At 36.5% G+C, this 13,409-nt stretch overlaps 1 protein-coding gene across 3 annotated transcripts in view; it reads left to right on the top strand.

Moving 5' to 3' along the window:
• The window catches only part of LOC137656751 (bridge-like lipid transfer protein family member 3B), a 153,150-nt gene extending 143,811 nt beyond the window's left edge, over nucleotides 1-9,339 (top strand). For all 3 annotated transcript variants that reach the window (XM_068391006.1, XM_068391005.1, XM_068391004.1), the window contains 2 exons: nucleotides 5,056-5,209; nucleotides 8,318-9,339. In XM_068391006.1, coding sequence (XP_068247107.1) covers nucleotides 5,056-5,209; nucleotides 8,318-8,481 — 318 coding nt within the window. In that variant the 3' untranslated portion in view covers nucleotides 8,482-9,339. The remainder of the gene's footprint in view (nucleotides 1-5,055; nucleotides 5,210-8,317) is intronic.
• The last annotated feature ends 4,070 nt before the right edge of the window (nucleotides 9,340-13,409 follow it).

Raw genomic sequence — 13,409 nt, 5'->3', positions numbered from 1 at the left:
AAGCAGGGAGGGACTCATTCGAGGAAGTTGTTCGAGATCGCAAGGGACCTCCTCATTTGGTCAAAAGATCGAAAGCTCACGCTGGTAACGAGGCTCATTCAGGGAGATATGAATGTCATGGCAGATCGCCTCAGCCGGAAGGGTCAGGTCTTCCCCACAGAGTGGACCCTTCACAAGAATGTTTGCAGCAGACTTTGGGCCCTGTGGGATCAGCCAACCATAGATCTATTCGCTACCTCGATGACCAAGAGGCTCCTCTTGTATTGTTCTCCGATTCCAGACCCAGCAGCAGTTCGCGTGGATGCCTTTCTGCTGGATTGGTCCCATCTCAACCTGTATGCATTCCCGCCGTTCAAGATTGTCAACAGGGTACTTCAGAAGTTCGCCTCTCACAAAGGGACACGGCTGACGTTGGTTGCTCCCCTCTGGCCCGCGAGAGAATGTTTCACTGAGGTACTGCAATGGCTGGTCGACGTTCCCAGGACTCTTCCTCCTAGAGTGGACCTTCTGCGTCAACCTCACGTAAAGAAGGTACTCCCAACCTCCACGCTCTTCGTCTGACTGCCTTCAGACTATCGAAAGACTCTCAAGAGCTAGAGGCTTTTCGAAGGAGGCAGCCAGAGCGATTGCCAGAGCAAGGACGACATCCACTCTCAGAGTCTATCAGTCTTTATGGGAAGTCTTCCGAAGCTGGTGCAAGGCCAATGCAGTTTTCCTCAACCAGTACCAATGTAACCCAGATTGCTGACTTCCTGTTACATCTAAGGAACGTAAGCTCCCTATCAGCTCCTACGATCAAGGGTTACAGAAGTTTGTTGGCAGCGGTTTTCCGCCACAGAGGCTTGGATCTTTCCTCCAACAAAGATCTACAGGACCTCCTTAGGTCTTTTGAGACCTCAAAGGAACGTCGGTTGTCCACTCCAGGCTGGAATCTAGACGTGGTCCTAAGGTTCCTAATGTCATCAGGATTTGAACCGCTCCAATCAGCCTCTTTTAAGGACCTCACATTAAAAAACTCTTTTCCTCGTGTGCTTAGCAACAGGTAAAAGAGTAAGTGAGATCCACGCCTTCAGCAGGAACATAGGTTTCACATCTGAAACGGCTACATGTTCCTTACAGCTCGGTTTTTTGGCTAAAAACGAGCTTCCTTCCCGTCCTTGGCCTAAGTCGTTCGAGATCCCAAGCCTGTCCAACATGGTGGGGAACGAACTGGAGAGAGTACTTTGCCCAGTTAGAGCTCTTAAGTACTATCTAAAGGTCAAAACCATTACGAGGACAATCAGAAGCCTTATGGTGTGCTATCAAGAAGCCTTCTCTACCAATGTCTAAGAACTCAGTTTCTTACTACATCAGGCTTCTGATTAGAGAAGCAAATTCTCATCTGAAGGAAGAAGACCTTGCTTTGCTGAAGGTAAGGACACATGAAGTGAGAGCTGTGGCTACTTCAGTGGCCTTCAAACAGAACCGTTCTCTGCAGAGTGTTATGGATGCAACCTATTGGAGAAACAAGTCAGTGTTCGCATCATTCTATCTCAAAGATGTCCAGTCTCTTTACGAGTACTGCTACACCCTGGGTCTATTCGTAGCAACGAATGCAGTAGTAGGTGAGGGCTCAGCCACTACATTCCCATAATCCCATAACTTTTTAACCTTTCTCTTGAATACTTTTTATGGGTTGTACGGTCGGCTAAGAAGCCTTCCACATCCTTGTTGATTTGGCGGGTGGTCAATTCTTTCTTGAGAAGCGCCAAGGTTAAAGGTTGTGATGAGGTCCTTTAGTATGGGTTGCAGCCCTGTATACTTTAGCACCTTTGAGTTGATTCAGCCTCCCAAGAGGAACGCTGCGCTCAGTAAGGAAGACGATCTTATTAAAAGCAGAGTAACGGTTCAAGTCGACTTCCTTACCAGGTACTTATTATTTCATTGTTATTGTGGATAACTGATTATATGAAATATGGGATACTTAGCTATCCTTTAATCTTGTACACTGGTTTTCACCCACCCCCCTGGGTGTGAATCAGCTACATGATTATCGGGTAAGTTTAATATTGAAAAATGTTATTTTTATTAATAAAATAAATTTTTGAATATACTTACCCGATAATCATGATTTAATCGACCCTCCCTTCCTCCCCATAGAGAACCAGTGGACCGAGGAATAATTGAGGAGGTGTCAACAAGAAGTACTTGAGTACCTGGCCACAGGTGGCGCTGGTAAATACACCCCCTTCTAGTATTGTGATAGCTGGCGTATCCCTCCATAGAATTCTGTCGGGCAACGGAGTTGACAGCTACATGATTATCGGGTAAGTATATTCAAAAATTTATTTTATTAATAAAAATAACATATTTTTACTACTACTACTAGCTAAGCTACAACCCTAGTTGGAAAAGGAAGACGCTAGAAGCCCAAGGGCTCTAACCGCCAAAATTAGCCCAGTGAGGAAAGGAAATCAATAAACGATATAAGAAGCAATGAACAATCAAAATGAAATACCTTATAAACATTAACAACATTAATACTGACATTTCATATATAAACTACGAAAGGACTTACATTAGCCTGTTCAACACAGAAACATTGCTCCAAGTTTGAACTCTTGACATTCATAAATGTTATTTGAAGGTGGAATATATTGGCTGTTTAGAGCTTTTGTCTTAATTGTGAATTAAGGGAAGGCCAGGTGTACCCTCAAGTATCATTCGAAAAGATGTTCGTCCAAGGCAGCTTTTACATAATCCAAGTCATGCGCGTACGGATGGCGTGACGGTACTCGCTATGTCTACCGCTGTAATGTTACATAAGTAATTAAGAAGATTTTGAGTCTTGAACATCTGTATTTACTACTTGAAATTGGTCAATGTGGCATTTTACAATGTTTCCACCAATTTTGTGCATCATATGTAACTTTCTTATCTGTCTTGGTACCTATTTCAGTGAAGGATTGTAACACCTTATCATGATATGAAGTGTAGGAATGAAATGTTATAATGCTGGAAGATTTTTCCACTTTTCATAACTTTTCTGTTCTAATTGACATTGCAAATAAGGATACATCAGATCTAGTTATTCCAATTCCCTCTCCTCATCAAGAATTTAGATGGCGTCCCTCCTTTAGTATTGTGTACAGTGGTTTTATGAGATATTAGGAATTTTAATCATTAATGCTTCCTCCGATGCCTTAGATGACCGCGGAGGTAGCAGCAGTAGGGGATTCAGCATTATGAAGCTTCATCTGTGGTGGATAACAGGGGAGGGTGGGCTGTGGCACCCTAGCAGTACCAGCTGAACTCAATTGAGTCCCATGTTAGGCTGGGAGGAACGTAGAGAGTAGAGGTCCCCTTTTTTGTTTTTGTTTCTTTAGTTGATGTCGGCTACCCCCCAAAATTGGGGGAAGTGCCTTTGTATATGTATGTATGTATATATCAAAATAGTGGAAATGCATAGTTTTGAAGATTGGTAGGTTCAAAGTTCAATGGGGATTTTCAAGCGCACCAAATTTCAAAGGCCATAACTTTCAAACCTGTACAGTATAGATACACCCTCGTTTGATATTATTGACAGATAGAAAACCATATATGGGCTTTAAAATGAAATCATGACCCAGTGACCTTGAAAGGTCAAATTCAACATCTGATTTTAGCAACTTCTGATTTGCAATCGTTCACTGTCATTGACATATGCTGCAACTCTACAAAAACTTTTAGACGTCAAACGAATTAGACGATGCTGAAATTACTGGCTGTACCACTATATGTACTAAGTGTACAGCTTCTATAACATTGACAATGCTTCCAGAAGGCTAAAATCACTGCCAGCTTAGTTTCAGTGTATACTATAATCCCCTGAATTACTCACGTAAAGAATTACATTGGAAATAAAGAGGCGGATTTATTACAACTTTCTTTTCAAAGGGGATTTCATTCTTGAAGTTTCACATGCGAGAGACAGGGTTTGCCATGTCTGACACTTCTTATTCATGCTTAGATGGTATCATGAAGACAGCATATTTGGTTTTTTCTTATTTGCACAAGCTTGAGGAATGGATTACGTAGCATTTGCGAGATGGCTAACTCTGTGAACATAAAAATGTATAAGCGATCAAACACTAACAAATGAGCATAAGAGATAATTATTATTATTATTATTATTATTATTATTATTATTATTATTATTATTAAATGCTAAGCAACAACCCTAGTTGGAAAAGCAGGATGCTATAAGCCCAGGGGCCCCAACAGGGAAAATAGCCCAGTGAGGAAAGGAAATATGGAAAAATAAAATATTTTAGGAATAGTAACAATATTAAAATAAATATTTCTTATTTAAACTATAAAAACTTTAACAGAACAAGATGAAGAGGAACTAGATAAAAAGTGTGCTCGAGTGTACCCTCAAGCAAGAGAACTCTAACCCAAGGCAGTGTAAGATTAAAATATACTAAAGGATTGTTTCTTATTACTTGAGTGAAGCTAATAGAATTGTCCGCTTTATGAGGTAGTATTGAAAGGATCTAGTACAGCACTTAAATTCACTTATAATACGGTATCATACATGTACGGATGCTATAATGTTGCACGATAAGTGTATCACTGTGGCGTAACATAAGCTTCAGCTGTTAAGCAAGACATATTCATAACTTGCAAATACATAAAAGAATTTCATAACAGTTACCTGACTCCTAACCATCTAGAAACTTTATGTACTGATGAGGTTTATTAGGAAAAAATCTGTAATAATTATGTTACAAACTTTACCTTTGAAACTCAAAGATTAGTTTACAAGTTTGATGCAAAATATGAAAAATATGATTGATTTATTGTTGACAGGTATTGAAAAACGGTTCTTACGTACTTATCAATTTGAAATTTCTATTAATTAGATTCATAATATTCATTTCATCCCAAACTTAATCCCAAAAATCTTGATTATGTTTTTTTGTACAGGAGTACTTTATGATTTTTTAATAGAAGGGTATTTTTTTTATAAAATCTTAAGTTGAAGGGGCATCACTCTCTCTGGCAGAACAGTATTATAATAATTAGTATTTGCAGATGGAAGTGGAACGCGTACGCTTAAAGTTGACCGAGGACAGAACACCCGCCAGTATCACTTCCCCAGGATCAGTTCCAACTCAGTTATGGATTCCAAAAATGCTCATAGAAAGAGACCTTGACGGAGTATTTACCATATTACCGCAGGTGGAAGGTAAGTAACAATATATTCTTAACCCTTTTACCCCCAAAGGACGTACTGGTACATTTCACAAAAGCCATCCCTTTACCCCCATGGACGTACCGGTACGTCCTTGCAAAAAAATGCTATAAAAATTTTTTTTTTCATATTTTTGATAATTTTTTGAGAAAATTCAAGTATTTTCCAAGAGAATGAGACCAACCTGACCTCTCTATGACAAAAATTAAGGCTGTTAGAGCAATTTAGAAAAAATATACTGCAAAATGTGCTGGGAAAAAAATAACCCCCTAGGGGTTAAGGGTTGGAAATTTCCAAATAGCCTGGGGGTTAAAGGGTTAAGTTGGGTGGGAGATGTGATCCGATTGCATCTTTTCTCATTCAAGTGGTCTCATTTATCTTTATTCATTATTATCATGATAAATTAATGGTTGCAGTAGCCGATGTGGTAACATCCCTGACTAGGGTTCTAGTCCTGCTCAAACTTGTTAGTTCCTTTGATCGCCGCAACCTCACCATCCTTGTTAGTTAAGGATGGGGGTTTTGGGGAGCCTATAGGTCTATCTACTGAGTTATCAGCAGCCATTGCATGATCCACCTTGGTCCTAGCTTGGGTGGAGGGGGACCTTGGGTGTTGATCATATGTGTATATGGCCCGTCTCTAGGGCATTGTCCTGCTTGCTAGGGAAATGTCACTGTCTCTTGCCTCTGTCATTTATGAGTGGCCTTTAAACCTTTAAACCCTTTAACCCTTTTACCCCTAGGCTATTTGGAAATTTCCAACCCTTAACCCCCGGGGGTTTATTTTTATTCCCAGCACATTTTGCAGTATATTTTTTTTAAATTGCTCTAACAGCCTTCATTTTTGTCTTAGAGAGGTCAGGTTGGTCTCATTCTCTTGGAAAATGGCTGAATTTTTTCAAAAATCAAAATTATGAAAAAAAAAAAATTTATAGCATTTTTTTGCAAGGACGTACCGGTACGTCCATGGGGGTAAAAGGATGGCTTTTGTGAAACGTACCAGTACGTCCTTTTGGGGTAAAAGGGTTAAAATGTTTTTATGTCAGGCCTTCCCTCATTCGTCTTTAGGGGACATGTATATGTAGTCTACAATATAGTGTATTGTTCTCTATAAATATTAGTTTATATTTTCACCTTTGTTAATTTGTTATTTGGCCCTCCTCTATCACAATTGCAAACCCTATGGATAAGGGGCCACTTTGAACTCCGAGTAACTAAAAAGATGATGCTTAAAATTACTGCAATATATGCATATATTACCATAAAGTATATTACCCTTTCAATCCTAAACTCGTTTGGACATTTTTCATCGAGACGCCTTTTTTGAGTTGTGGAAGTTCGAAACAAAAAGCTTTTCGAAAGAGCTCTAGTGGTTCAGTAGATTTTTATGCTAGAGAGTTATGAATTCTATAAGCAATATAATTCCCCTAAGTTATATATAAATGTAAAGTAAATGAAGAATTGCTTGGCAAAAATTAAATTTGGTGTAAAAGTTTTCAATTAACTTATCTGAGGACAAAGACTATTAGTGCTAAAAATTTATATTTAATTCATCGTTTATCTGAATACATTTCCTTACATTGACATATCTTGTAAAATTCTCATAAAGTACTTCATAACCCTTTTACCCCCAAAGGACGTACTGGTACGTTTCACAAAACTCATCCCTTTACCCCCATGGACGTACTGGTACGTCCTTGCAAAAAACTGCTATTTACATTTTTTTTTGCATATTTTTGATAACTTTTTGAGAAACTTCAGGCATTTTCCAAAAGAATGAGACCAACCTGACCTCTCTATGATGAAAATTAAGGCTGTTAGAGCAATTTAAAAGATATATATTGCAAAATGTGCTTGAAAAAAAACAAAAAACCCTTGTGGTTAAGGGTTGGAAAGTTCCAAATAGCCTAGGGGTAAAAGGGTTAATGTGCACAACATATTAATTGACAATATTGGGAGACTGGACTTAGTGTTAGTTTGTTCACTTTGATTTAATTTTATAGCCAAATAGTGGAAATTCTTTTCTACAATTTCCCTAAAACATTCAATTATGAAAAAAAGATAAAGGGAAGGTGCTGCCATAATAACAAGAATGTAGAATATTGTACTAAAGTGTAAATTACAAGATTATGTTAAAGTTTTCATCATATAGCTGATTATAAGAAAAAATAATATATAGTTTTACATCTTTCCAAAAAATCCTATACACAAATCTTAACGGACAACCAAGAAATAAGTTCTCGATAATTTCTTCTCTCCTTTTGACCAGCATCCATAGTCTAGATATATATGTGTATATATTTTATATATCTTTCCTGTCACACTGAGCAGCATTGCCAAACGTATGACTACTTGGTCTTTCCCTGGTGAGCGGGTACCCCGCGAGATAGTTAGGAAAGGGGGAGGGGGTGGGAAGGGTTAAATGTGTTTGTCATCTATGTAAATATTTAGCCGTCAATTTTGATGGATTGCATAATCTAGTTTATATAATAGGAAATCGGTCCAGTTAGCATTTGATAGTTTGCAGAAGTTGATGGTAAAATCATTGTGTATTTGTTGTTTATCGTTACAAATTAACCCTTTTACCCCCAAAGGATGTACTGGTATGTTTCACAAAACTCATCCCTTTACCCCCATGGATGTACCGGTACATCCTTGCAAAAAACTGCTATTTACATTTTTTTTTCATATTTTTGATAATTTTTTGAAAAACTTCAGGCATTTTTCAAGAGAATGAGACCAACCTGACCTCTCTATGACAAAAATTAAGGCTGTTAGAGCAATTTAAAAATAATATACTGCAAAATGTGCTTGAAAAAAAATAACCCTTGGGGGTTAAGGGTTGGAAATTTCCAAATAGCCTGGTGGTAAAAGAGTTAAAATTAGTATTAGAATTAACTTTACTATTATTAAGTGACATTGAAAAAAATTGCATTTTAATGTTGCTATGTGTTTTACCTTGAATATTCTATTTATCTAAGTACCAAGGCACTTCCCCCAATTTTTGGGGATAGCCAACATCAAAACTATTACTAGCTTATATCTAGACGCATGATAATAATGACACAAGAATGATAACAGCTATGATAATCTTCTTCACAGAATCCGACGAGGTACTTAAGCTGAAAACGGAAAGAAATAGCCTGTTGGCAGAGTTGGAAGAGGCCAGGCAGGAAATTGCTCGACTTAAAGGTGAGAGCAGGAGTGCCTCTATCTTGGACCTCGAAGGTCACGTTTCGTCTGCTGATTTCTCGCTGAAGTCCTAGCTTACATATATCTAGTGCTTCCAATCAGGTAATATCTTTTGAATGATGAGCACAGGCACTCAAATCTGCTTTGTTCGCTGTTAATAAGAGAGTCTGCTATATTAATAATGTAGACCCGCAATCATATACGTCGTGATAGACTCACCTAATTTAAAGGCCAGTTTTTTTAAGCATTTAGATTTATAGCAACTGCATTATTGGGGGGAGGGACATGGAAGAAAAAGTAGAGTATTTATTTTTTATTTAAAGTTTATAAAAAACCTGATGATGATGCGCATCCGTCCATTTTTGTAATGGTTCTTTTGTATTTAATGTTACAGATCTATAACATATGAATGAGATATGTGTTCTCTAGAACTTCTTAATAGTTAATTGATGCTAATCATCATTATTTTGTAGCTGTTAAGTAATGTAATAATATGGTTTCAGTTATGTCTTCTAATAGATTTTATTTTGATATTTAACGTTGATTGAACCTTCAGAGTTTTTAGATGTTGAGAATCATTTCTTTTCATCCCATTTCAAACCAATTTTTGAGATTTCTACTGAACTTAAAGATCTTTTTGGGTTACGCTTCCATGTCCATTTTAAAGAAAGCAATAATGCTGAAGTTTTAATATGAAAAACTTTAGCGTATTTATTTTATAATAGACTGAGTAGCACGAGTCCTGATCTAGTTGTCGGGAGGTCGATCCATTTATGTCGGTCTTGAGTACGCCGTTGGGAGAGACACGCTGTTTGTTAGCCCCCCCCAATTACAATGTTTGACTTATTTGACAGGTCATATTAACATTTGATTTTAGATGATATCTTTTTTATAGCAATTTTAATGTAGTAATCTAGTCATCTACACTGCTAAACTATATATATATATATATATATATATATATATATATATATATATATATATATATATATATATATATATATATATATATATATATATATATATATATATATATATATATATATATGTATATATATATATATATATATATATATATATATATATATATATATATATATATATATATATATATATATATATATTTATATATATATATATATATATATATATATATATATATATATATATATATATATATATATAAATATATATATATATTTATATATATAAATATATATATATATATTTATATATATATTTATATATTTATTTATTATATATATATATATATATATATATATATATATATATATATATATATAAAATATATATGCTATACTGTATATAATATATGTATGATATACATATATATGTTGCAAATTATTGGGAAGTATTTGTTAAAGTATACAGTGATGAAATTCGGAGGTTGAATAGTGAGTTTTTGTTGTTGTTGTTGTTGCTGTTGTTGATTTGAACTTATGTACAATAATACTTTGGTTTTCATTCTGAAATTTATTTTACTTTTAATATGTAAACGATTCACATTTTTTGATGCTTTTATGCCATAAATAGTATTAGGCCATTTTGATTGGCAGTTTTATAGTTATATATATACATGTATATATACAGTACTGTATATATATAATATAAAACTGTTAAAATTTCTAGCTACTTTATTCATGAAAGTGGCAGGCAAGGAAAGGGAACACAATCTACAATTTCATTAGATATTTCTTCTAACTTATTTTCAAACCATTTCTTCTTATATGTCAGTGTCAAATTCTGGGAGTTTTTGCCCAACTCTGAATGCTTAACTCTAGCGATACAGAATCTTAATCCAGTCAATCTATATTTCATAAACTACTTAATAATAATACAAGTGTGTAGTTGCTATCTTCTACTACTACTACTACTACTACTACTACTACTACTACTGCTACTACTACTACTACTACTACTACTACTCCATTATAATGTGAGAAAAATATAATCAAGAAGCACTTACCCCACTGCGTCGCAGCACGACCTGTAGATAATTTCACGTGCTGTTCGCCCACCAAAGACAATCACCCATATCAGTGGCTCGGTATATCAACGGCGATAATTCGGAGGCGCCAGGTTCATGAAATCGAAACACATGCAACTTGCTGGATTAATGCTTACCTCAACCAAAACCAGTCGAGTTTGCTATGGCTTAGGTGTATGTGTGTTCATATAAATTTGATGTTTTGTATTTCTCACAGATTGTACATTTTTTAGGGAATAATATTGTAAATTTTATGTCCAATGGCTCTTTTTTTTTTTCTAAAGTTTTCGGTAGTTTTCATAACTTGCGAATTTGTATCTCTACAGTTTCCCCCCAAAAAATATGGTCAGCATCTTTATGATTGCCTAAGAAACATTGGTTTTAACACAGTAAATCCACTTATCCAATTATATATTTTTAGATATATAGAATTCCTTTTTCAGGATTAATTATAATTATACCTTCATCCAACACACGATCTACATTCCTAGAAATAAATCTGGTAAAACTCGCTGGTAAGAGACTGATGTCACGCCAGGTAAATCCTCGGACAGCTGGGTAGCGTCAGGTTCCGATTTCTTTTATGGCCTCTCGTGGCATGGTTGGTTTCGACCTGGCCTTTCATTAGAAGGGGCTAGCGTTCGATCCCAAGTATGAGGTAGAAATTTATTTCTATTATAGTAAATTTACAACTCGGTAAATCTAAAGCAGCCTGATGATGATTGTATCTCAAGAATGCGGAGTTCCCAGCGAAGGAATCGAGTCTAATTGAATTGAAAGGATTAGATTGTTAAAAATTGACTAGGTTTGAAGAGATTGAGACAAATTGACTCGAACGGATTGACTGTTTGATATATTAAAGCAAATAAAATGAAAGCAATTTATTCTTAATGATTTGTCACCATGGAGGTCATCTCAATTTCAAGTTGATATTTCTTAAATATTGATCTCATCAAGGTCACCATATTAAAATGTAAGCCAGTTTTATACTTATTTGGTGTCTCCTACTTATAAAACAGACACGAACATTGAGATTTTCATCTGTTTAAATGCACTGAAGCTAATACATTATTATTATTATTATTATTATTATTATTACTATCCAAGCTACAACCCTAGTTGGAAAAGCAAGATACTATAAGCCCAAGGGCCCCAATAGGGAAAAATAGCCCAGTGAGGAAAGGAAATAAGGAAATAAATAAATGAAGAGAACAAATTAACAATAAATCATTCTAAAAAAGGCAACAACGTCAAAACAGATATGTCATATATAAACTATTAACAACATCAAAAACAAATATGTCATATATAAACTATAAAAAGACTCATGTCCGCCTGGTCAACAAAAAAGCATTTGCTCCAACTTTGAACTTTTGAAGTTCTACCGATTCAACTACCCGATTAGGAAGATCATTCCACATGTCCAAGTGGATTTGCTAGAGGTATTCATCCATAAGAAAACTCTTGCAATCACAGTTACTATCAATTTTGACCATTCGTTGTTATGGGAGAAGCTAAAAAGATATTTTGACTATCAAGCTTCATAGAATAAATTGTGACATCGTGTCAAGCAAGTAATTTACATGAGGCGTTACTGTGTGGCCTGATTGGTAACGTCTCTGCCTGCTGTTTGCTAGACAGAGGTTCGAGTCCTGCTCGGACTTGTTAGTTCCTTTGGTGTCTGCAACTTTACCATCCTTGGGAGCTAAGGATGGGGGCTTGGGGGAGTCTATAGATCTATCTGCTGAGTCATCAGCAGCCATTGCTTGGCTCTCCCTGGTCCTAGCATGGATGCAGAGGGGGCTTGGGCGCTGATCATACGTATAAGGTGAGTCTCTAGGGCATTGTCCTGCTTGCTAGAACAGTGTCACTGTCCCTTGCCTCTGCCATTCATGAGCAGCCTTTAAACCTTCAAAGTAAGAACTGATAACAGTTAAGTGGCATTAAATCATTAGAAGAGAGAAAGGAATGTCTGGGTATACACTTAAAGGACTAATCTTTATAGAGGGCCACAATGTATAAATCATGGTGCTGTCCAAAGAAAGAGAACTGGTTATATGGCCGCTATCCCACATACAGTGATACCTCGGTAGTCGAACGACTCTATACTCGAACAATTCGGAGTTCGACCAAAATTTTCGAGAAATTTTTGCTGCGGTGCTCGACCAAAAATTCGGTACTCGACCAGCCGAACACGTGACGACCGCATGGGCTTTGTGATGATCGCGCCATCTCGGCCACTCTCGCTTGTTCGGGAAGCATCAGTTCTCTCGAGAGCGTCACTCAGACAACGCGCGATCAGCATTCGTTGTGATTTAGTGATTTTCAGTGCTTTTAATTGCTTTTTTAGCTTTCATAATGAGTCCCAAGAAAGTAATGAGTGTTAAGGGGAAGGAGAAGAGGAAAACAGTGCGAACAACGATCGAGTTGAAGAAGGAAATTATAGCAAAATATGAGAATGGTGTACGAGTGTCCGATTTAGCGGTAGAATACGGAATGGCGAAGTCGACCATTTCTACGTTTTTAAAGCATAAAGAAATGATTAAGAAGGCGAATGTTGCAACGGGAGTTACGGCGGTAACTAAGCAAAGGCCACAAGTGATTGAGGAGATGGAAAAGTTGCTTTTAATATTTATTAAAGAAAAACAGTTGGCCGGGGAAAGTGTTAGTGAAGCGTTCATTTGTGAAAAAGCGTTGCATATCTATGAAGAATTAGTGAAGAAAAGTCCGAGTACCAGTGAAAGTGATTCATTTACATTTAAAGCGAGCAGGGGTTGGTTTGAAAAGTTTCGTAATAGAACAGGTATTCATCGTGTTACTAGGCATGGGGAGGCAGCTAGTTCGGATCAAATTGCAGCCGATAAATACGTGGGGGAATTCGATCGGTACATAAATGAACAAAATTTGATCGCACAACAAGTCTTTAATTGTGATGAGACTGGGTTATTTTGGAAGAAAATGCCAGCCAATACGTACATTACCAAGGACGAGACG

The sequence above is a fragment of the Palaemon carinicauda genome, chromosome 17, assembly GCF_036898095.1.
Source record: "Palaemon carinicauda isolate YSFRI2023 chromosome 17, ASM3689809v2, whole genome shotgun sequence".
NCBI lineage: Eukaryota > Metazoa > Arthropoda > Malacostraca > Decapoda > Palaemonidae > Palaemon > Palaemon carinicauda.
This window is presented reverse-complemented; position numbering and strand designations above follow the sequence as displayed.